Source organism: Corythoichthys intestinalis, chromosome 8, assembly GCF_030265065.1.
Source record: "Corythoichthys intestinalis isolate RoL2023-P3 chromosome 8, ASM3026506v1, whole genome shotgun sequence".
NCBI classification, from domain to species: Eukaryota; Metazoa; Chordata; class Actinopteri; order Syngnathiformes; family Syngnathidae; genus Corythoichthys; species Corythoichthys intestinalis.
Window position 1 is genome coordinate 524,713 of NC_080402.1, and position 16,206 is coordinate 540,918.

General features: G+C 43.5%; 1 protein-coding gene across 4 annotated transcripts in view; it reads left to right on the top strand.

Annotated features, from left to right (window-relative positions):
- pcm1 (pericentriolar material 1) overlaps positions 1 to 16,206 on the top strand; it is a 48,894-nt gene that overhangs the window by 19,566 nt on the left and 13,122 nt on the right. For 3 of the 4 annotated variants that reach the window (XM_057843089.1, XM_057843090.1, XM_057843088.1), the window contains 22 exons: positions 196 to 463; positions 539 to 677; positions 810 to 1,037; positions 2,079 to 2,236; positions 2,310 to 2,521; positions 2,886 to 3,022; positions 3,083 to 3,212; positions 3,993 to 4,166; positions 4,237 to 4,409; positions 4,505 to 4,672; positions 7,074 to 7,320; positions 7,392 to 7,537; positions 7,602 to 7,678; positions 10,623 to 10,806; positions 10,877 to 11,118; positions 11,362 to 11,517; positions 11,669 to 11,725; positions 14,832 to 15,004; positions 15,084 to 15,212; positions 15,352 to 15,460; positions 15,753 to 15,875; positions 15,944 to 16,041. In XM_057843089.1, coding sequence (XP_057699072.1) covers positions 196 to 463; positions 539 to 677; positions 810 to 1,037; positions 2,079 to 2,236; positions 2,310 to 2,521; positions 2,886 to 3,022; positions 3,083 to 3,212; positions 3,993 to 4,166; positions 4,237 to 4,409; positions 4,505 to 4,672; positions 7,074 to 7,320; positions 7,392 to 7,537; positions 7,602 to 7,678; positions 10,623 to 10,806; positions 10,877 to 11,118; positions 11,362 to 11,517; positions 11,669 to 11,725; positions 14,832 to 15,004; positions 15,084 to 15,212; positions 15,352 to 15,460; positions 15,753 to 15,875; positions 15,944 to 16,041 — 3,528 coding nt within the window. The remainder of the gene's footprint in view (positions 1 to 195; positions 464 to 538; positions 678 to 809; positions 1,038 to 2,078; positions 2,237 to 2,309; positions 2,522 to 2,885; positions 3,023 to 3,082; positions 3,213 to 3,992; positions 4,167 to 4,236; positions 4,410 to 4,504; positions 4,673 to 7,073; positions 7,321 to 7,391; positions 7,538 to 7,601; positions 7,679 to 10,622; positions 10,807 to 10,876; positions 11,119 to 11,361; positions 11,518 to 11,668; positions 11,726 to 14,831; positions 15,005 to 15,083; positions 15,213 to 15,351; positions 15,461 to 15,752; positions 15,876 to 15,943; positions 16,042 to 16,206) is intronic. The other variant, XM_057843091.1, reaches the window with a different exon arrangement.

A 16,206-nucleotide genomic window follows, 5' to 3' on the forward strand; every position in this document is an offset into this window, starting at 1 on the left:
ATTTTGTAACACTTTGACAGTAGCGTCATTAGACTGTCATAATTATGACATGACACAAAATTTACTTAACGGCGACAAATTTCTGGTGACCTGTGGTCGCGCAAAAACAAATATATAACTGAGAATTGATACTTTTGCAATGGACTATTGCATCCTGATGCAACGTTTCAGTCTCTGTACTTTCGATGGTCGTAGAGCAAATCGGTGCCGGACAACCGTCGTCAGGCGGAGAGCCTCTCCCTCTCCAGAGAAGTGAGTTGGTCCTGGCCCCCTCGAGCGTTGGGCCCGCCTCCGCGCCGCCCCGTGCTTCACGCGGCGTCCGGCCCCCAAGGCGGTCTGGACGGCGGGGCCGCCGGCGCCAAACTCACCAAGCTGCAGGTGCTCCAAGACAACAAGGAAACCATGGACAAGATCCTACACGAGCTGCACTCTCTCAGAGACCAGACGCTCAACAACAACTATAGTGAGTTCTTTGTTGTTGTTGATGAAAAAAATCTCAAGGTAAAGATACTTCCTGCTTTAACCGGTTTCTTCTCAGGTGGAACTTTGTCGACGCAGCAGAGTTTGAGCACAGGCGGTTCTTCCGATTGTCGGTCAAACGGAGCCGCGGCCGCCGCTTCCTTTCATCCTTTGCTCCCACAGCAAGCAGACAGTGCCAACTCCACAGACAAACTCAGGTAACCGCGTGCGCACTCATTTGCTGCCACTGACGGCAATAAAGGTCCAATCAGACAACATGGAACTAGAACTATTTATATGTTTTCCTTCCATTTCTCAAATAACATCTTGTTCATTTTGCGCACCGACAGAAAGCTGAAGGAAGTCCACAAGCGGCTGAACGAGCTCCGGGAATTGGTGCAGTACTTTCAGCAGACGTCCGACATGATGGTGGACGCCGTGAACGAAAACGTGAAGGAGGATGAAGAAGAGGAGGAGGAGGAGGAGGAGGAGGAGGAGGAAGAGACGGAGGACGGCTCCATGCTCGAGGCCATGTTTGACTCGGAGCAGGAGAATCGACAGCCGCCCACTAACATCAGGTACATGTCTCATTGCGGACAGTCCAATTCTGCGCCGCCGAACCCTCACGCTTCAAATGGATTGGACGTCCAGCGCCAACACCTCATTTATATCCAGCTCGGATCTTTTACATCTAGTCAAAAGTGGAATCATTTGCCGGATGACACAAAATGAAATCTGTCATAAGCCTTCATTAATGCTCACGGCAGTGTCATGTCATAATTATGATGGCCTTATAACAGTTTTATGGCACCTCTGTACCTAATACCAGAGCTAACAATGAGATTACTGGAAGACTAACTGAAGAAATAATAAGCACAGAACATGAATGTTGATTGTTATTTACATCTGTAGCGCTGCAGTGCATGCTAGGAGGCATGTTAGACGACAAAAGCGTTGGCAGCAGAGGTTGACTGTGTACCCCAAGGGAACTGTGATGGAAAATGAAGCTTCTTGAAGCAATGAAGCTTTGCAGCCAATTGGTTCAAAGCTTCATGATGGTTCATTTGGTTTTTATGGCAGTCTTATGATGCTGCTGTCAAATAAAGTGTTACCGCTTGATGGTGTAAATCCCATAATACAGTGTGGACAGCTGCAGCTTATTGTCCAGTGCAGTATCTGTGAACAAAAGCTGTTTTTGTGTCAAATTTGCTGGGTGGCGGCTTATAGTCAGGTGCTCCTTATAGTCCCAAAATGACTGTGATTAGTGGTTTTGACTACTGCATATTAAGTTACCGTCATAGCGTTATTTAAAAATGAATCAGTATTGACATTGGAACAAATTGCGTTGACGCTCTTACATTTTGCAATTGCCATTGCGTGCATTACTCGCGTACGGTTGGCAGGGGGAGCCAATTGGCTTACTATTGAGTGGAAATAGGGATATCTTGAGGCGGATTGGTGGTACTACTACGGCAAATGGAATGTTGCCACAAGTCAATGCAAAATGACGCTATCTGCTGGCCAAAATGTGCATTGCAGGAACAGGTCTATTTATTACGACGATAATATGTTGATAGAAAAGTTATTTTGGCAATATACAACCATTTTTTTCTGCTTAGGAATCCACAGCGCAGCGAAAACTGGGGCAACGTGAACCGCCGCCGCGTGTCGGGCAGCCCCGCCGCGAACGCGGACAATCGCGACGGCAGACTCAACACGGAGATCAACAACCGGACCGCGGCCAACCTGCGCAGCTTCAACCTGCCCTCGGCCATTGGTACGCTCGCACGCCGCCCGCGTTCTAAACGAGTGACGACGTAAAGCCGTTTTTGTCTTCTCCGCGCCGTTAGAGTGCCAGTACAACAGGGACGCGGCCTACAATTGGCTCAAGGACGAAGAGGGTCTCAATAACGACAGCAGAGAACGCGGGGCCACTCGCCCCGCGGGGCCACATGACGACGCGTCATGTTCCGGCGGCGGCGTGGGCTTTACCCAAGAGGTTCACCAGCAAAAAGCCAAGCAGAAGCTTCGGCAGCTGCAGGAGCTTGTCGCTATGGTGCAGGTGGGAATGTCAGCTCATTGGCCAATTGTTGATTGGAGCTACAATTTTAGAAATAGATAATAAATAAATGAAATTGAATAAATTTAATATTTTCATATATTTAACATTAGCGGTATTTTTTTTTTTATTTGAATTTCTATTTACAGCTATTTATATTAAGATTTTGTTTGGGGGAAAAAAAAAATCATCTATTTAAATTAAGAAGTATTTGTTGTCAATTGTACTTATTCATTGGACTTTTGTGTCTTTCGTGAACTGTTGGCATAGAAAATTTCACTCGTTTTAATGGGCCTGCACGGAAAGCAGTATCGCGAATAAACCTTTGAATAAATTGCATCAACGCCACCTTTGTCCCCGCGTCCAGAGCGACGACACGGACACCACCGCGGCCAATGAGGAGGAAGCTCTGCACCAACAGCAGAACAACGCTCGAGTCGGCGCGGCCGCCGCCCCCAAACCGGATCCCCGGGGATCGGATGTCGCTCTGTACGGCAAGGCCAGGTATGCTTATTTAATGAGAGTCCCCGACCGGGCAGGCGTGACGCGACTCTGCCGCCGCAGGGAAAAGATGTACAAAGAGAAGCTTCGCCAGCAGAAGCAGACGCTGAAGCAGCTCCACGAGGAGCGGCAGATGCTGGGGCAGATCCAGGGCAAGATACAAGACCTCCAGTTGACGTGCCCCGACCTGCAGGTTTCCCCTCTTTATATTATTTATTTTGACTAATCATCAAGCTGAGGCTTGCAAATATATCATTTTAAAGATACTCATCTGCTTTCATTGAGAATTTTTTTCCCTTTGTAATATAGTGCATAGGTTTTTCCCTTATTTGTTAGTAAAACAATTCAAACATTTGTTTTTGTATTCAAAATATTCAAATTTAAATGGTTATTAAAGAATATTTTAAAACTTTAAATAAAAGAAAATTTAAAAAATTTGATGGAATATAAATTAAAAAAAGAAAATACTGATTTTTTTCCCCTCATTTTATTACATATAAAATATTTAGTCCTCCCACTTTTTTATATTTAAAAAAAAAAAAAAATTATTAAAATGTATTTATAATATTGAAAAACAAAGTTAAATAATTGAATAGTAATCATTTTAAAATATATAAATCGCAACATTAAGCAAAAATACCGCGGTTTTACAGTATCATGGTATTGCAATTAAGCTCCAAAATATGTTATTTTGAGATGTATGGACTAAGTAAAAATAAAAAAAAAATGCATTGAAAATAACTTAAAATTTGTACTGTTCAGACGGTCAAGTTAGTGCCTCGCTCAAGTTGGAAAAACATGGAAAAAATCGGATTTGTGCGTTAAGTCTTGCGATCTGAACCCCGCCTTATTTGTCATTAGTTGATTCATCGTGGCGGCCCTAATTGGAGCATTTTAATAGTGTAATACAACCTTCGTACTGCCATCGCCAGTGAATCTTTTCATTTTACCGGCATTTATTGTTTTTCCGCAGTCTTCGCTGTCCAGCCAAGTAAGCGAGCTGAGTTTAGTGTGGGAGGTCCCGGCGGCGACGTCCACGCCGGCCGTCCCTCAACCTCCTCCTTCATTTGTGACTGCAAAAAGCAACCCGGCCGCGCTCAAGAGCACCGCTGCGGAAGCTGCCGCTACTTCCGTCCCGGATAATGAGGTGCGCTACAAATTCTCAAAGCCTACTTGTCAAAGAACGATCGTCAACGCTTTTCGGCGTCTTCCGGCAGCTCTGGTCCGAGATGCGTCGCCACCAGATGGCGCGGGACGAGCTGCGCCAGCGCCGCAAGCACCTCGAGTCGCTGATGGCTGAAAGTCAGAGGCGCTGCGACCTCGCCGACTCCCCGTGCGGGACTGACGAGCGGGCGGGTCCTTCGCTGCCGGCCGCTAGTCGGGATGAAAGGTATTATTTTTCGCAACTGTACTTTTAGTGTGATTTGGGATTAATGTTACTGATGCTCATAGGACCGTTGGGATTAATGTTACTGATGCTCATAGGACCGTGGCCACCTGGGGCTCCAGTCCCTGCAACCTGGACGAGGACTATCTCACCGAACGTAGCGCGGAGGAAGAGGACAGCTCGGGGAGCAGTTCGGCCAACGACGATCGCTTCTTCCCCTCCGGCAGGACTCAGCCCGTTTACACAAAGAGGAAGAACCAAGAATGGTCAGTAAATGTTAAATCAACTCATTTTGGTTAGCGGTTGGGTCACATTCACGGTCATTAGATCTCACCTGGGCCGGACTCGTTTACTCGCTGGCTGCCGTTGATGGCGCTAGACAAACATTTTTCATTCGCCCCTCCCGGTCCAAATGGATTGTACGTCACTGAAATATGAGCATTCACAGCTGGTCCTCCCAGTTTAACCCTTGAGAGTCGAAGGACGCGCCGGCGCGTCCTCAGCGCACGTCGTCTTTGAAGCGCCCTCACGTTTTAATTACGTCACCCACATGCTGTTGGTTGGTCTCGTTTTAAAGTGCGGAAGTTGCGGTTTACTCTCGTTATTATTTGAAGTCAATCGACCAACTAGAACGTGAGATATTGTCATTTAAGTTTTATAGTTTTATTGTCCTCTCAAAAAAACATTAAAACGCTGCATGGATCATTTGTTTATGTCTATATTTCCATCATTTCTAGTCCTTTTTCAAAACGGAAGCTCCATGAAAAAAACACAAATCAAACGAACCCTTTCGAAGTCACAGTGGAAGCACAAAATGCGTTTTTTTTTTTTTTTTTTTTTTTATAAATATAACTGCGGTGCGAGGTTCAACCGAACGAGAGGGAGGAGTGTTCTGAAGCAGCGAGGTGGCGAGCGACGGCCAGTTGGATACTGCTGGATCGAGCAGCGACTTTGTGTGACTTAGAAAATGAACGGAAAACTAAATTTAGCGCAAGCAATTGTGCTTCTGATCAACTTGAGGAAGAGGATGGTCCAAATTCGTCATCATCGTCTTCTTCGGAAGAGTCCTCGAGTGAAGATAGTGACGGATTTGAACACGTGGGTGACGCCATCGACGAGCAGAGGTAAACCAACTCACTCTTTTTTTTCATGCTGAAGACGTTTCTTTTGAAAGTTTCTTTTGATATTGCAAGACAAAGTTAATTTTGATGCAATATAAGTGTGTGTTTGTGTATATAATAATAAAATGTGCATATCAGATCAAAGTCGTACGTGCACTGTGGGTATCCCAGGCAGGAATTTATAATTTGTGGTGTTCTTCTTTCTATATGAAGATTAGGGATGTAGCACATATTCAGCTATGGTATTCTTTCTATTGTCATACATATAGATTTCCATTATTATTTATTGCTGTATATATTTTTATTTTATACTTTATTATTTTCATAAATACTGACTTATTTTCATGTACATTTATAGTGACAATGAAAGTAAAGTGAAATGAAAATGGAAGGGTGGAAAGAGGACCGACACCCCATGGAAGTGTGAGCTGTGTGATGTAGCCGTGTCTAATTCCAGGACGAAACTGCTTTTCGGAGTGGCATGACTGAAAAAAATTTAACTTGTTTATTGTAAATATTTTTGAAAATGCTTTTTTTCCCCCAATGTTATATATATATTTTTTTCCCACATCAATCTTCTCAATTTGTGTATATAAATGTGTGTTCAAGAAGCTTGATTGTGTGTACAGTTTTCATCAGGCGATGGGCCGCAATACCTAAACTCATAAAGAGATGGCCTCTAAACACTTTTTGTGTTAGATGGTATATATTTTTTCACTGTTCTTCACTGTTAGGTCTGCTGTATATAATCTGTTTTGACTGGAGCATGTATAAAGGCAAAAAACGCCTATGGCTATACCTGTTGTTTATGTTGAATTGTCAAATATAAGACTATTTATTCTAAATTTTTTTGGTTGAATGTTCATCCTAACATGTTGAATAAATATTACAAAGTTTCAAAACGGTTCGTTACGCATGTTTGGTTGTCAATTGGACATCAATATTAAAAATTTTGACAAAACGATTTTGGAATTTTTGGTCTTTTTGGGCCCAAAATGATGATTTATAATTGATCAGTGAAGGAAACAACGATTTGGACATGAAGTTCAAGGTGTCACAAAAAAAGGGACCAAACCAGGCCATCGTAAACAATTCTTTCTTTGAAATATAAAGGCAACTTCAAAGGCATGCAAAATCAGACAAAATAGGCCCAGACCTTAAAGGGTTAAGTAAATTGGACGTCTTTCGTTGTCAGTGGAAGCCAGAGAGTTTATTTCAGGTCACTTAAGAGTACTTACGGGTCACTTCCTGTACATTTTGGAACATTTCTTGTTGATTTTGGGGCCAAAAGATATAAACCGGTAACACTTTATTTGACAGCAGCATCATAAGACTGTCAGAAGATCAAATGAACCACTCTGAAGCTTTGAACCAATTAGCTGCAAAGCTTCATTGCTTCATTTTGCCATCACTGCTCCCTTGGGGTACACAGTCAACCTCTGCTGTCAACACTGTTGTCTTCTAACATGCCTCCTAGCTTACATGCAAGTATAGATCCATAGGAAATAGTTCAGAAAGCTTGACGGTATCGTACTTTTTTCGACAGCAACGTGAAGCCTCCGGCAGCTTTTTCCTCCGATTCTCCTCGCCCCGAGCCTTTGAGCAATCAGCCCCCGCCGCCGCCCAGAAGTTCCAACCGGCCGTCGACGGCGAGGCGCCAGGAGAACCTCTGCTGGGCTTCCGAGCTGTCGGCGGCCGAGGGCTTCACCCACTGGCAGGAGCAGATGGGCCAGCTGCAAAGACAGCTGGACTTCAGCAACTACATGTGTCAGACGCTGCTGCAAGACCAGCAGGTTGCACGTCGGACCGCCGCGAGCGGAAAAGGAAGGCCGTCTCCGGCTGATCTGTCGCTCTGCTTTCCAAGATGCTGTCGTGCATGCTGCAACGCTTGATGAGCGGCTCGTACAGCGTGTTGCCCAACAACCTGACGTCCCCGCAGGTCCACCTGGTCATGCACCAGCTCAACCAGTGTCACACGCAGCTCGCGTGGCAACAAACCAATGTAGAAAGGTAACCGAAAAAAAAACCGAATCAAAGCTAAGCATCTTTTGACTTGACCAATTTGCCGTTCCAGACTGAAACAGGTGCTAAATGAACTCGTACAACAGCAGAATCTGCAACAAAAACAACAGCCGTCATCTTCATCTCAAGGTAAACACGCTTTTGCACTAAGTACTTAACCTGGGTTCGGCAAACGTTAAGACGTTTTCGTACGCTGACTAAATCTAGTCAAAGTGGTGTTTTCGACTTGGTTTTGGCCTTGTTTACTCCTGATTTACAGGCGTTTCTCTCAAACTGCTAGTGGTGGTTTTCATCGACGTTGACGATAAGGAAAATATTTCATTGACCAACCCAACATATTTTTCGTGACGGTGACAAGCTAAAAACGTGTCTTGGAGATCGAAGCGTGACAGGATTTTCGTCTGGCAAGACGCAAGTGCGGCGTAGTTTCTGTCGTATATTCACAATGTGCACTGCGCACACTAAATGTAACACGTAGCGTTAGCATTAGCTTCAGCGTGGCAGGCGATCTATTATATTTTGCAGTCGGTTTAATTAATTGGCATCCAGGTTGGTATAATTTAGGGCTGCAGCTATCAATTATATTAGTAGTCGATGAATCGATGAACTAGTTAGTTCGAATTATCAAGTAATCGGACAAGGAACATAAAAAGTAAAAATACCTGAGCTGAGCCTCAAACGGTATGAAAAATAAATAAATGAGGATCTAAGTAGAACAAAAGAACAATTGGCTAACTTACATAGCAAAAGTCTGATAGCTTAAATGCTATGTTTATTATTATTGTTTTTACAATGCTCTTAACAAACGGTTCAAACACATATTCCCACAACCAACGGCTAAATATACCTGTTAACTAAATTCTGAATGCATTAAATAAACATTAGCTCACACAAACACTTATGTTCGTCTTAACAGGGTGCAGCTGGATTCAGCCATGTGAAATGAGTTATGTCATATTAACTCTTGCCACTACAGGGCAGTGTATCCACCCAAATCAATTAATCTAAATGCAAACACTTTCCAAACAAACCATTACAATGCCACTTTAATTAAACGAATACTCGAAGCAGCAAAATTTAATTCAAATCGACTTCATCGATTAATCGTTGCGGCACTAGTATAAAATAATTGAAAATAATGTATGTTTTCCAGATGAGTATGTATTATCATAGGCAGAAGTTCACATCTTTTTTTTTTAATGGTAGTACCGTAATTTTTGCACTATAAGGCGCACCTGACTTTAAGCCGCCACCCACCAAATTTGACACGAAAACGACATTTGTTCATAGATAGCCTGCATTGGACTATAAGCTCCAGCTGTCCTCACTATAATATGGGATGTTTACACTAAAAGATATTAACCAGTAACACTTTATTTGAAAGCGGCATCATACAACTGTTGTAAATGGTAAATGAACCACCATGAAGCTTTGAACCAATTGGCTGCAAAGCTTCATTGCTTCAAGAAGCTTCATTTGGCCATCACCTCTCCCTTGGGGGAAGCATTCAACCTCTGGGGCCACCTGCTGACAACACTGTTGTGGTCCAACATGCCTCCTAGCATGCATTGCAGCGCTACAGATGTTAATAACAATCAAAATTCATTATTCTGTGCTGATTATTTCTTCAGTTACTGTTCCAGTTGTTTCATTAATTGCTAGTTATTGTATTTGATAACACTTTATTTGACAGTGGCACCTTAAGACTGTCATTACACGAGCATGATTATGACATGACACATCATGAGGATTAATGAATGCTAAGAAACTGATGTCATTTAGTGCTTTCCGTCCAATTATCTCACTTTTGAATAGATTAAGGTTAAGACCCACTGCACTAAGGACATGTCATTACTAGAGGCGTGCAAAATTTCCGATTCTTAGATTATTCGCGATTCGGCCGTGGAAGATTCGAGAACGATTCACAAACATCCAAATTCCGATTATTGAAATATGCCAAGTAAAGCGGAAGTACAACACACTCAGCGCGCCGCGCGGTCTTTGGGGCGCAACGAGGAAGAACGCAGCGAGAGTAGCTAAACATCATGCTTCTCATTACCCGGCCCCTCGGGTAATGCCAATGCTCAACTCACGGCTCTACCTCAACTCATGCCACGAGATAAAAAAACACAACAACATACCTGACTGCTGCCGAAAAGCTGCTATAAAGTACGTCATCCACATAATGTAATGGTAGATATCATTTATATAGGACTAGATGCACCATTGATTCGGTAGCGTGAGCAGCACATCTACAAAAAGCTAGATGCGGGCGTTAGTAAACGGCCGCCATCTTAAAGCAGTACACTTCCCTGCAAGGCTGTTGTAGCGAACCTTCCAAGCAAACCTAATTAACTTTTTATCTAAAATACTCCTAAATCGGTAAAATATTGACTTGAATCTATCTTTAAAATAGTTTTAAAACTTTCACATGTCGAAAGTAGACAAAAGGGAAATTATGGAATAACAGGAGCAATTTTAACAACTTTAACAGTTGATTCACAACATTAAATTATTTGAATGTAGTTTAAAGCTGCTGTTACAGAATGGGGACTGGAGTTTTTTATTTACTGTTATTTTTGTATATTTGTTTACTGCTATATGTTAACTTCATACTGAAATAGTAGTTTGGTTTAGCCTGAGAGGATTTTTGAACAATTTTGGAACTAATGTACAAAACATTTAATTAAAAAAAAAAAAAAAAAAAAAAGGGGGGGGGGGGGGGTGCGCATCAATAATCGTTTTATAATCGAATCGGAGCCTCTGAATCGTAATCGTAATCGAATCGTTAGGTGCCCAAAGATTCCCAGCTCTAGTCATTACGTAGGAGGGTATCTTATTGAACAAAGATATTTTCCTACAATTTGGCGTAAACATACATGCAGATTGACGTCATTAAAATTTTCATCTGTCTACTTCATTTAAACTGGGAGGACTGGCATTGAATGCGTGTTTTAGCGCCATGGACGGCGCCGGTTCGTTCGTTCATTCGCCCCTCCAATTACCTGACCTGAATCCGATGGAGCATGCATTTTCCACAATGGTTGATTTTCAGCTTTCCCTTTGACTACAGGATTTAGCCTCTTTCCGCTCTTCCCTCCAACCCTGGGCGAGTTCCCTCAGGGTGCATCGAGTGGGTCCGTGGGTCCGGACCAGCAGAAGCAGCACTTGAACCCCAACGCCTCAATCAAAACCGAATACATGAGTTTCCCTCCTCCCCTCCAGCGCTCACCTCTTAACGTCACTGCTGACAGACGGTAAGTTACTCTTTTGAGGAGCGTCACACTCGATTCCGTGTTGTTAATTTGGTTCACATGACCCTTTCAGAGACACGAGCTGGCCCGACGTCACCTTCCCGAGCAACACCGCCCCGCAGAGACGCCGCAGCCCTCCGGCCGAGTGCGAGCGGACCTCGGAGGCCAGTTACAGCAGCATTCCCGACTGCGCCGATCCCGCCACGGTCACCAAAACCTTTAAGAGCGGTCGCAAGGCCTCCGCCCAGGCAAACTTGGCTTCCCGCAGCAAGAACCGGCGCAAGAGGGGCAAAGGGCCGAACAAAAACAACGAAGGTACATTTTTGGGATTGATGCCAGGGTTTGAAGAGATACAGATGGATTTGAGAGATTAATCTCAACTAATTTCCCGAGGAATCTCAATTTGTGAATTGAAATGAGTGTCACTAGTTGAAGTCCAATCCATTTGAACTGGAAGGGATGGCCCGTTCATTCGCTCCTACCTCAAATGGGTCGAACGTCTGCAGCCGATGAGTCGGTGTTAATTTGAATGTATTTTTCGTGCCGCCTATTCATCAGGCGTGGAGACCGACAGCCTGAGCAGCACCGCCGACTTGAACCAAGGGAGGGCGGCGGCGTCTCGTCACAAGGATCAGCACCTTTTGGACAAACTCACTCAAGAGAAACTGGACAGCAAGAACAAGTTTGGCGACAAACCCAACGACATCTCCTCCGGTATGACAAAAACCACTGGTAGACGCCCCCGCCCGCTATGTTAGTTTTTCATCACACCTCTAACGGCCCGTGTTTATTTTCAAGACTTTTTTTTTTGTTATTTCTGGCATTATCTTTTTTTGAGTTGACTCTTCATGTATCCTACTGACAGCGTATGCTTGGAGAACACCCTTCCTCTCTAACCGAATTGCATGCACGGAAGCACAAGGTAAAAGTTAGCACGCCATCCTTTTTTTCCCCTATGTTTTTTACTTCTCTTTAGGGCTGCCACAGATGATTATTTTCATCACTTCTTATTTTTGCTTTCATCGGCTCATTTAAAACAAAAAATGCTGTTATTTTCCGCTGTTTATGTGCAGTGGAATGAATAATGATGCGCTGAGAAAGGAAAATAGAAGTTGTCATATAATATTAGCCATGTGATAATGGGTTAGGGTTTTCGGGTTTAAACCCTAACCCTGTCTAAAATAATACCGGAAAATAGAGTGACCTTTAAATGGCTCCAAACTAAAATGATTAGGATTTGTTAAGGGAGGTAACTACCCTCATCCGGGGATGGGCAAACAATTCCACAAAGGGCCGCAGTAATTTTTTTGTTCAAACCCATTGTGAGCACACTTCTTCACCAATCTGTTGTTTTACAAGTGCAATCAGTTGATTGCAATCAGGTGCTTTTTGTTACAGCTGAAGCCTCATTGGTTAAGATGTCTTTGCTGGATTGGTTTGAATTAGGCATATCCCGGTATGAGTTTTTGATGGTATGATAACCTTAAGCAAAAATTCCATGGTTTTACGGTATCACGGAATTGCAATTATAGCTCTTATTTTGAGATGTATAGGTAAATAATTCCCCCCCCCATTGAACAGGATTTTTTGCACATTATATTTGCAAATTCAACATTAGTATTATGTTAAAATAATTAAATAAAACTAGCGCTGCAAGCAGGACTGAACAAGCCTCGCACCCTACAGGACCCTTTAGGGTACGACTATCACCAAGCACGGCAAAGGTGCTGCAGATATGTTGTATGTCTGCAAAGTTATGATTGCTCAAAATTTGTGGCGAGACAAAATGGCGAAGGTAATTTTTTTTTTTTTTGGGACCCCTCTGCTTCAAACAAACCTTAAAAAAATCAAGGGGGCACCCCTGAGCACTTTTGTTACATTTTTTCGCAACTTTAGTAAATCTTCAAAATTTTCGCAAAGCCGAATGTGTGTGCAAATTTTGATGAGTTTTTGAGCATGTTCAGGCTTACAAATGGGCCATTTGCATTTGCGACTTTGGTACCCCGTCCAGGTCAGGCCCGCTAATGAAAACTCACCGTTTTGATAACTTAACATCTCATATGTCTCATGAACAGTCTTACCAATTTTGAGGAGGATCCAACTAATTGCCTAGGTGCAATGGTCTGAAACGTTCAAGCTGTTGGTTGACTAAAACTGCATATTTTTGAACATTCAATCCAAAATACCCAATTTCCTGTTGGGTTTGGAATATGAGTGCAAGAGACCTTTTAGAGCAGTTTGCACATCATATCGACTCCCCAAATTTCATTGCTCTACGTTGAAAAAAACCTAAATGGAGAGGCCTTTTTTAAAAATTCAAGGGGCCACCACTGAGCCATTTTGTTACATTTTTTCGCAATGCTGCTAAATTATCGAAATGTATGTGAAGCTGCATCTATGCAAATTTTGGTGTGTTTTTAGGCATTTTCAGGCCTTCAAATTGGCCATTTTCATTTGCCATGAAGAGGGAATAATAATAATAATAATCCTTTGCAAAACAATAGGGCCCCGCGCCTATTGGTGCTCGGGCCCTGATAACAAAATAATTAACTGAAATATTTCAAATAAGATTGAAACAAATAGAACTTATAGACAAAACCCACAGCCACAGCTCATGTTTCTCAACATTAGAACAATACAAAAAAAAGAACTGGACTTAAACAATATATGATCAAGTTGGTTTTAAGTAAAAAAACATACCAGTACTACTATTAGTATTAATTAATTGAATTTTAATGGAGAGCAAGAGACAGAGCGTGTGTGTACGACACGTATTATTATTTACACACACACCCATCCTCTCTCAACACAGAAAGTTGCCAGAGAGAAAAAAAACCACACCATAGTCTGTATGTTATTTTGAACAGATGTTTACAATGGTGAACGACTTTACAAAAGTAAGCTAATGGTAGAGAGGAAACTAGTTAGCAGTCTTGGCTTGCTATATTATCTGCCTCCTCAACAAGCTTACGTTATAGTATTTGTTTAACCATCGCTAAACACACTAAACAAGCTGGAGTAAACTCTCGTTGATGTTGGGCTACGTTCATGACAACGTTTACCTTAAAGTTTGTGTAAAGTGACGGATGATGGTCAAGTGAATGTGAAATCAGCTTAGAGGTGCCGCAACTCCTGGCAACCACCCTCCGCAAGCTTGTCGGCGGTCCTTCCTCCTCCAAGGGGCCGTCTGTTTCTTTTTGGTAGCCGAAGTACTTCCAATCTAGCGACTTGGTCTTTTTCTGAGGGGGAAAAAGCTCTGGTATAGTGTCACAGACAGACACAGGACAGAGCAACAACCGGAGTGGGAGGGCTGAGCGTTGCCGCGCCAAGCCACGGATTTCTCGCAGCATTTTTGGGACATAAAAAATGCCAATACTGTACTTCTGTATGACGGAAAGTCTTCATGCTTTTGAAACCGTGACGTTTTCATACTACGGTAAACCTTGACATCGGTAATTGGCACATGCCTCGTTTGAACAAAGACCAAAACCCACTGCGGGCCTTGAGGACCGGTTTGCCCACTCTTGCCCTATACACTCATGATTCACAAGTAAAATGATGTACAAATGAAAAAAAAAAAACTCATCCCATTATTCCCATATAACTGCTGCTGTACCAGAAAGAAAGTCACTAAGACATCATTATAATTAAAAATCTGTGCATTTTGGAAATTGTCCTTGCATTGCCTGCCTTTATTTGTAATGCTTTGGTCACCCCCTAGTGGCTCTGTGGAGTAACCAGCGTGAACGTGATTTCATTTTTGTGAAAATTTTGACTTATCAATGAATTTAGTTTCTTTTAAGAGGCTCCAAGAGGACAATTTGAACAATGTTTAGATCATCTCTCAACAATACATCAAAATAGTTGACGATTAAAAGAATAATCAATTAGTTGTCGATGAATCGTGGCAGCCCTAATTCTCACGGCACCCAAAAACATCCCCCGTATGCTTGCACCCCCCCACGTGACCCGTTCTGTTGATCTTTTCTCGATCGGAATACGTAAACATAAGTGTGAAATATTCGCAGACGCCAGCAGCGAATTCTCCCTGTTTGAGGCGCTGCGCGAGACCATCTACTCCGAGGTGGCCACGTTGATCTCCCAAAACGAGTCTCGGCCTCACTTCCTCATCGAGCTCTTCCACGAGCTGCAGTTGCTCAACACCGACTACCTGAGGCAGAGGGCGCTCTATTCCCTGCAGGTGAGCGGCGCTTTGGCGCGCTCGGCAGGTCTCGGTCGGTCGGTCGGTCGGTGAACTTGGCTTTTGGCTTTCCCCGCAGGACTTGGTGAGCAGGCACCTGGCGGAGAAGAGCGCCTCCCAGGAGATGCCCCCCATGGGAGTGGCGTCTTGGGCCGGGGGCTCGCAGTCGGAGCTCACGCCCAGCGAGAGCTCCACCGTCAGCGAAACCGTAAGAGTTCTAACGCCTGCCCGGAGATCCCGTTTTAGTTGTCTTCATTTCTTAGGCTGCCACAAATGGTTATATTGATTGTCAGTTAAGAAGTCGGGGAATATTTCCTGTTTTATTAGAGATTTTGTTCCTTCCCCAGGAAGTGGTGGTAGAGAAGAACATGAAGAAGAGAGACGACTTGGAGTCTGGGGGTCACGACAGCACTTTGTCTTCCTCTAACGTGGATCCCTTTTCCAAGGATGATCTGGGTGGGTTTGCCAGCCATTTTCATATTGTTTATTCATTTGTAGTTTGACAGGGCAGCGAAAGAACATAACCTGTAAATGCCCACAAAAGACTGGCTGTGAATGCTCTGGTGTCAGTGCCATTGACAGCGCTAGGCGTTCAAACCAGTCAAAATCAATTGAATGTCTAGCACCATCAATCGCAGCCCATTGAGCTAACCATAGACACTATTCTAATGGAAGATTTTGTTTACAACCTGTTTCTAAACGTTCTCGAAATCAGCCGAGCCTAACGGTACGTCCGTCGTCTTTGTAGGCAACACCGTGATCCACTTGGACAAGGCTTTCGTCAGGATGCGTCAATACGAACGCATGAAGCAGAGGGACTCGGACCTCGACAACGCGGAAGCGTCTGCCGCCGATCCAGAAGACGCGGGCGGTACGCGTAGACCGTCGTGACAACATAGCGCTCGTTAGATGATAATCATTGCTGTCGTTTGTGAGCAGGAGGGGCCTCTGCACCCGTGCACTGTCCTCAGATCGACACCCTGCAGCTCAACCAGCACATTAAGGATATCATGACGGAGGTCATTCCCTTCCTCAAGGTAGACACCTCAAATTCATTGACAGCGATGGCCAGCCAATACATTTGTACTTTCGCAAGAAAAAAAGTTTTAAGAAATAATAAACTCAAATGTTCATGAGAGAAATTGTCATTTTCCATAAAATGTTTTTTTCTTTTAAAAGCTCAGTTGTCATTTTTAAGGAAT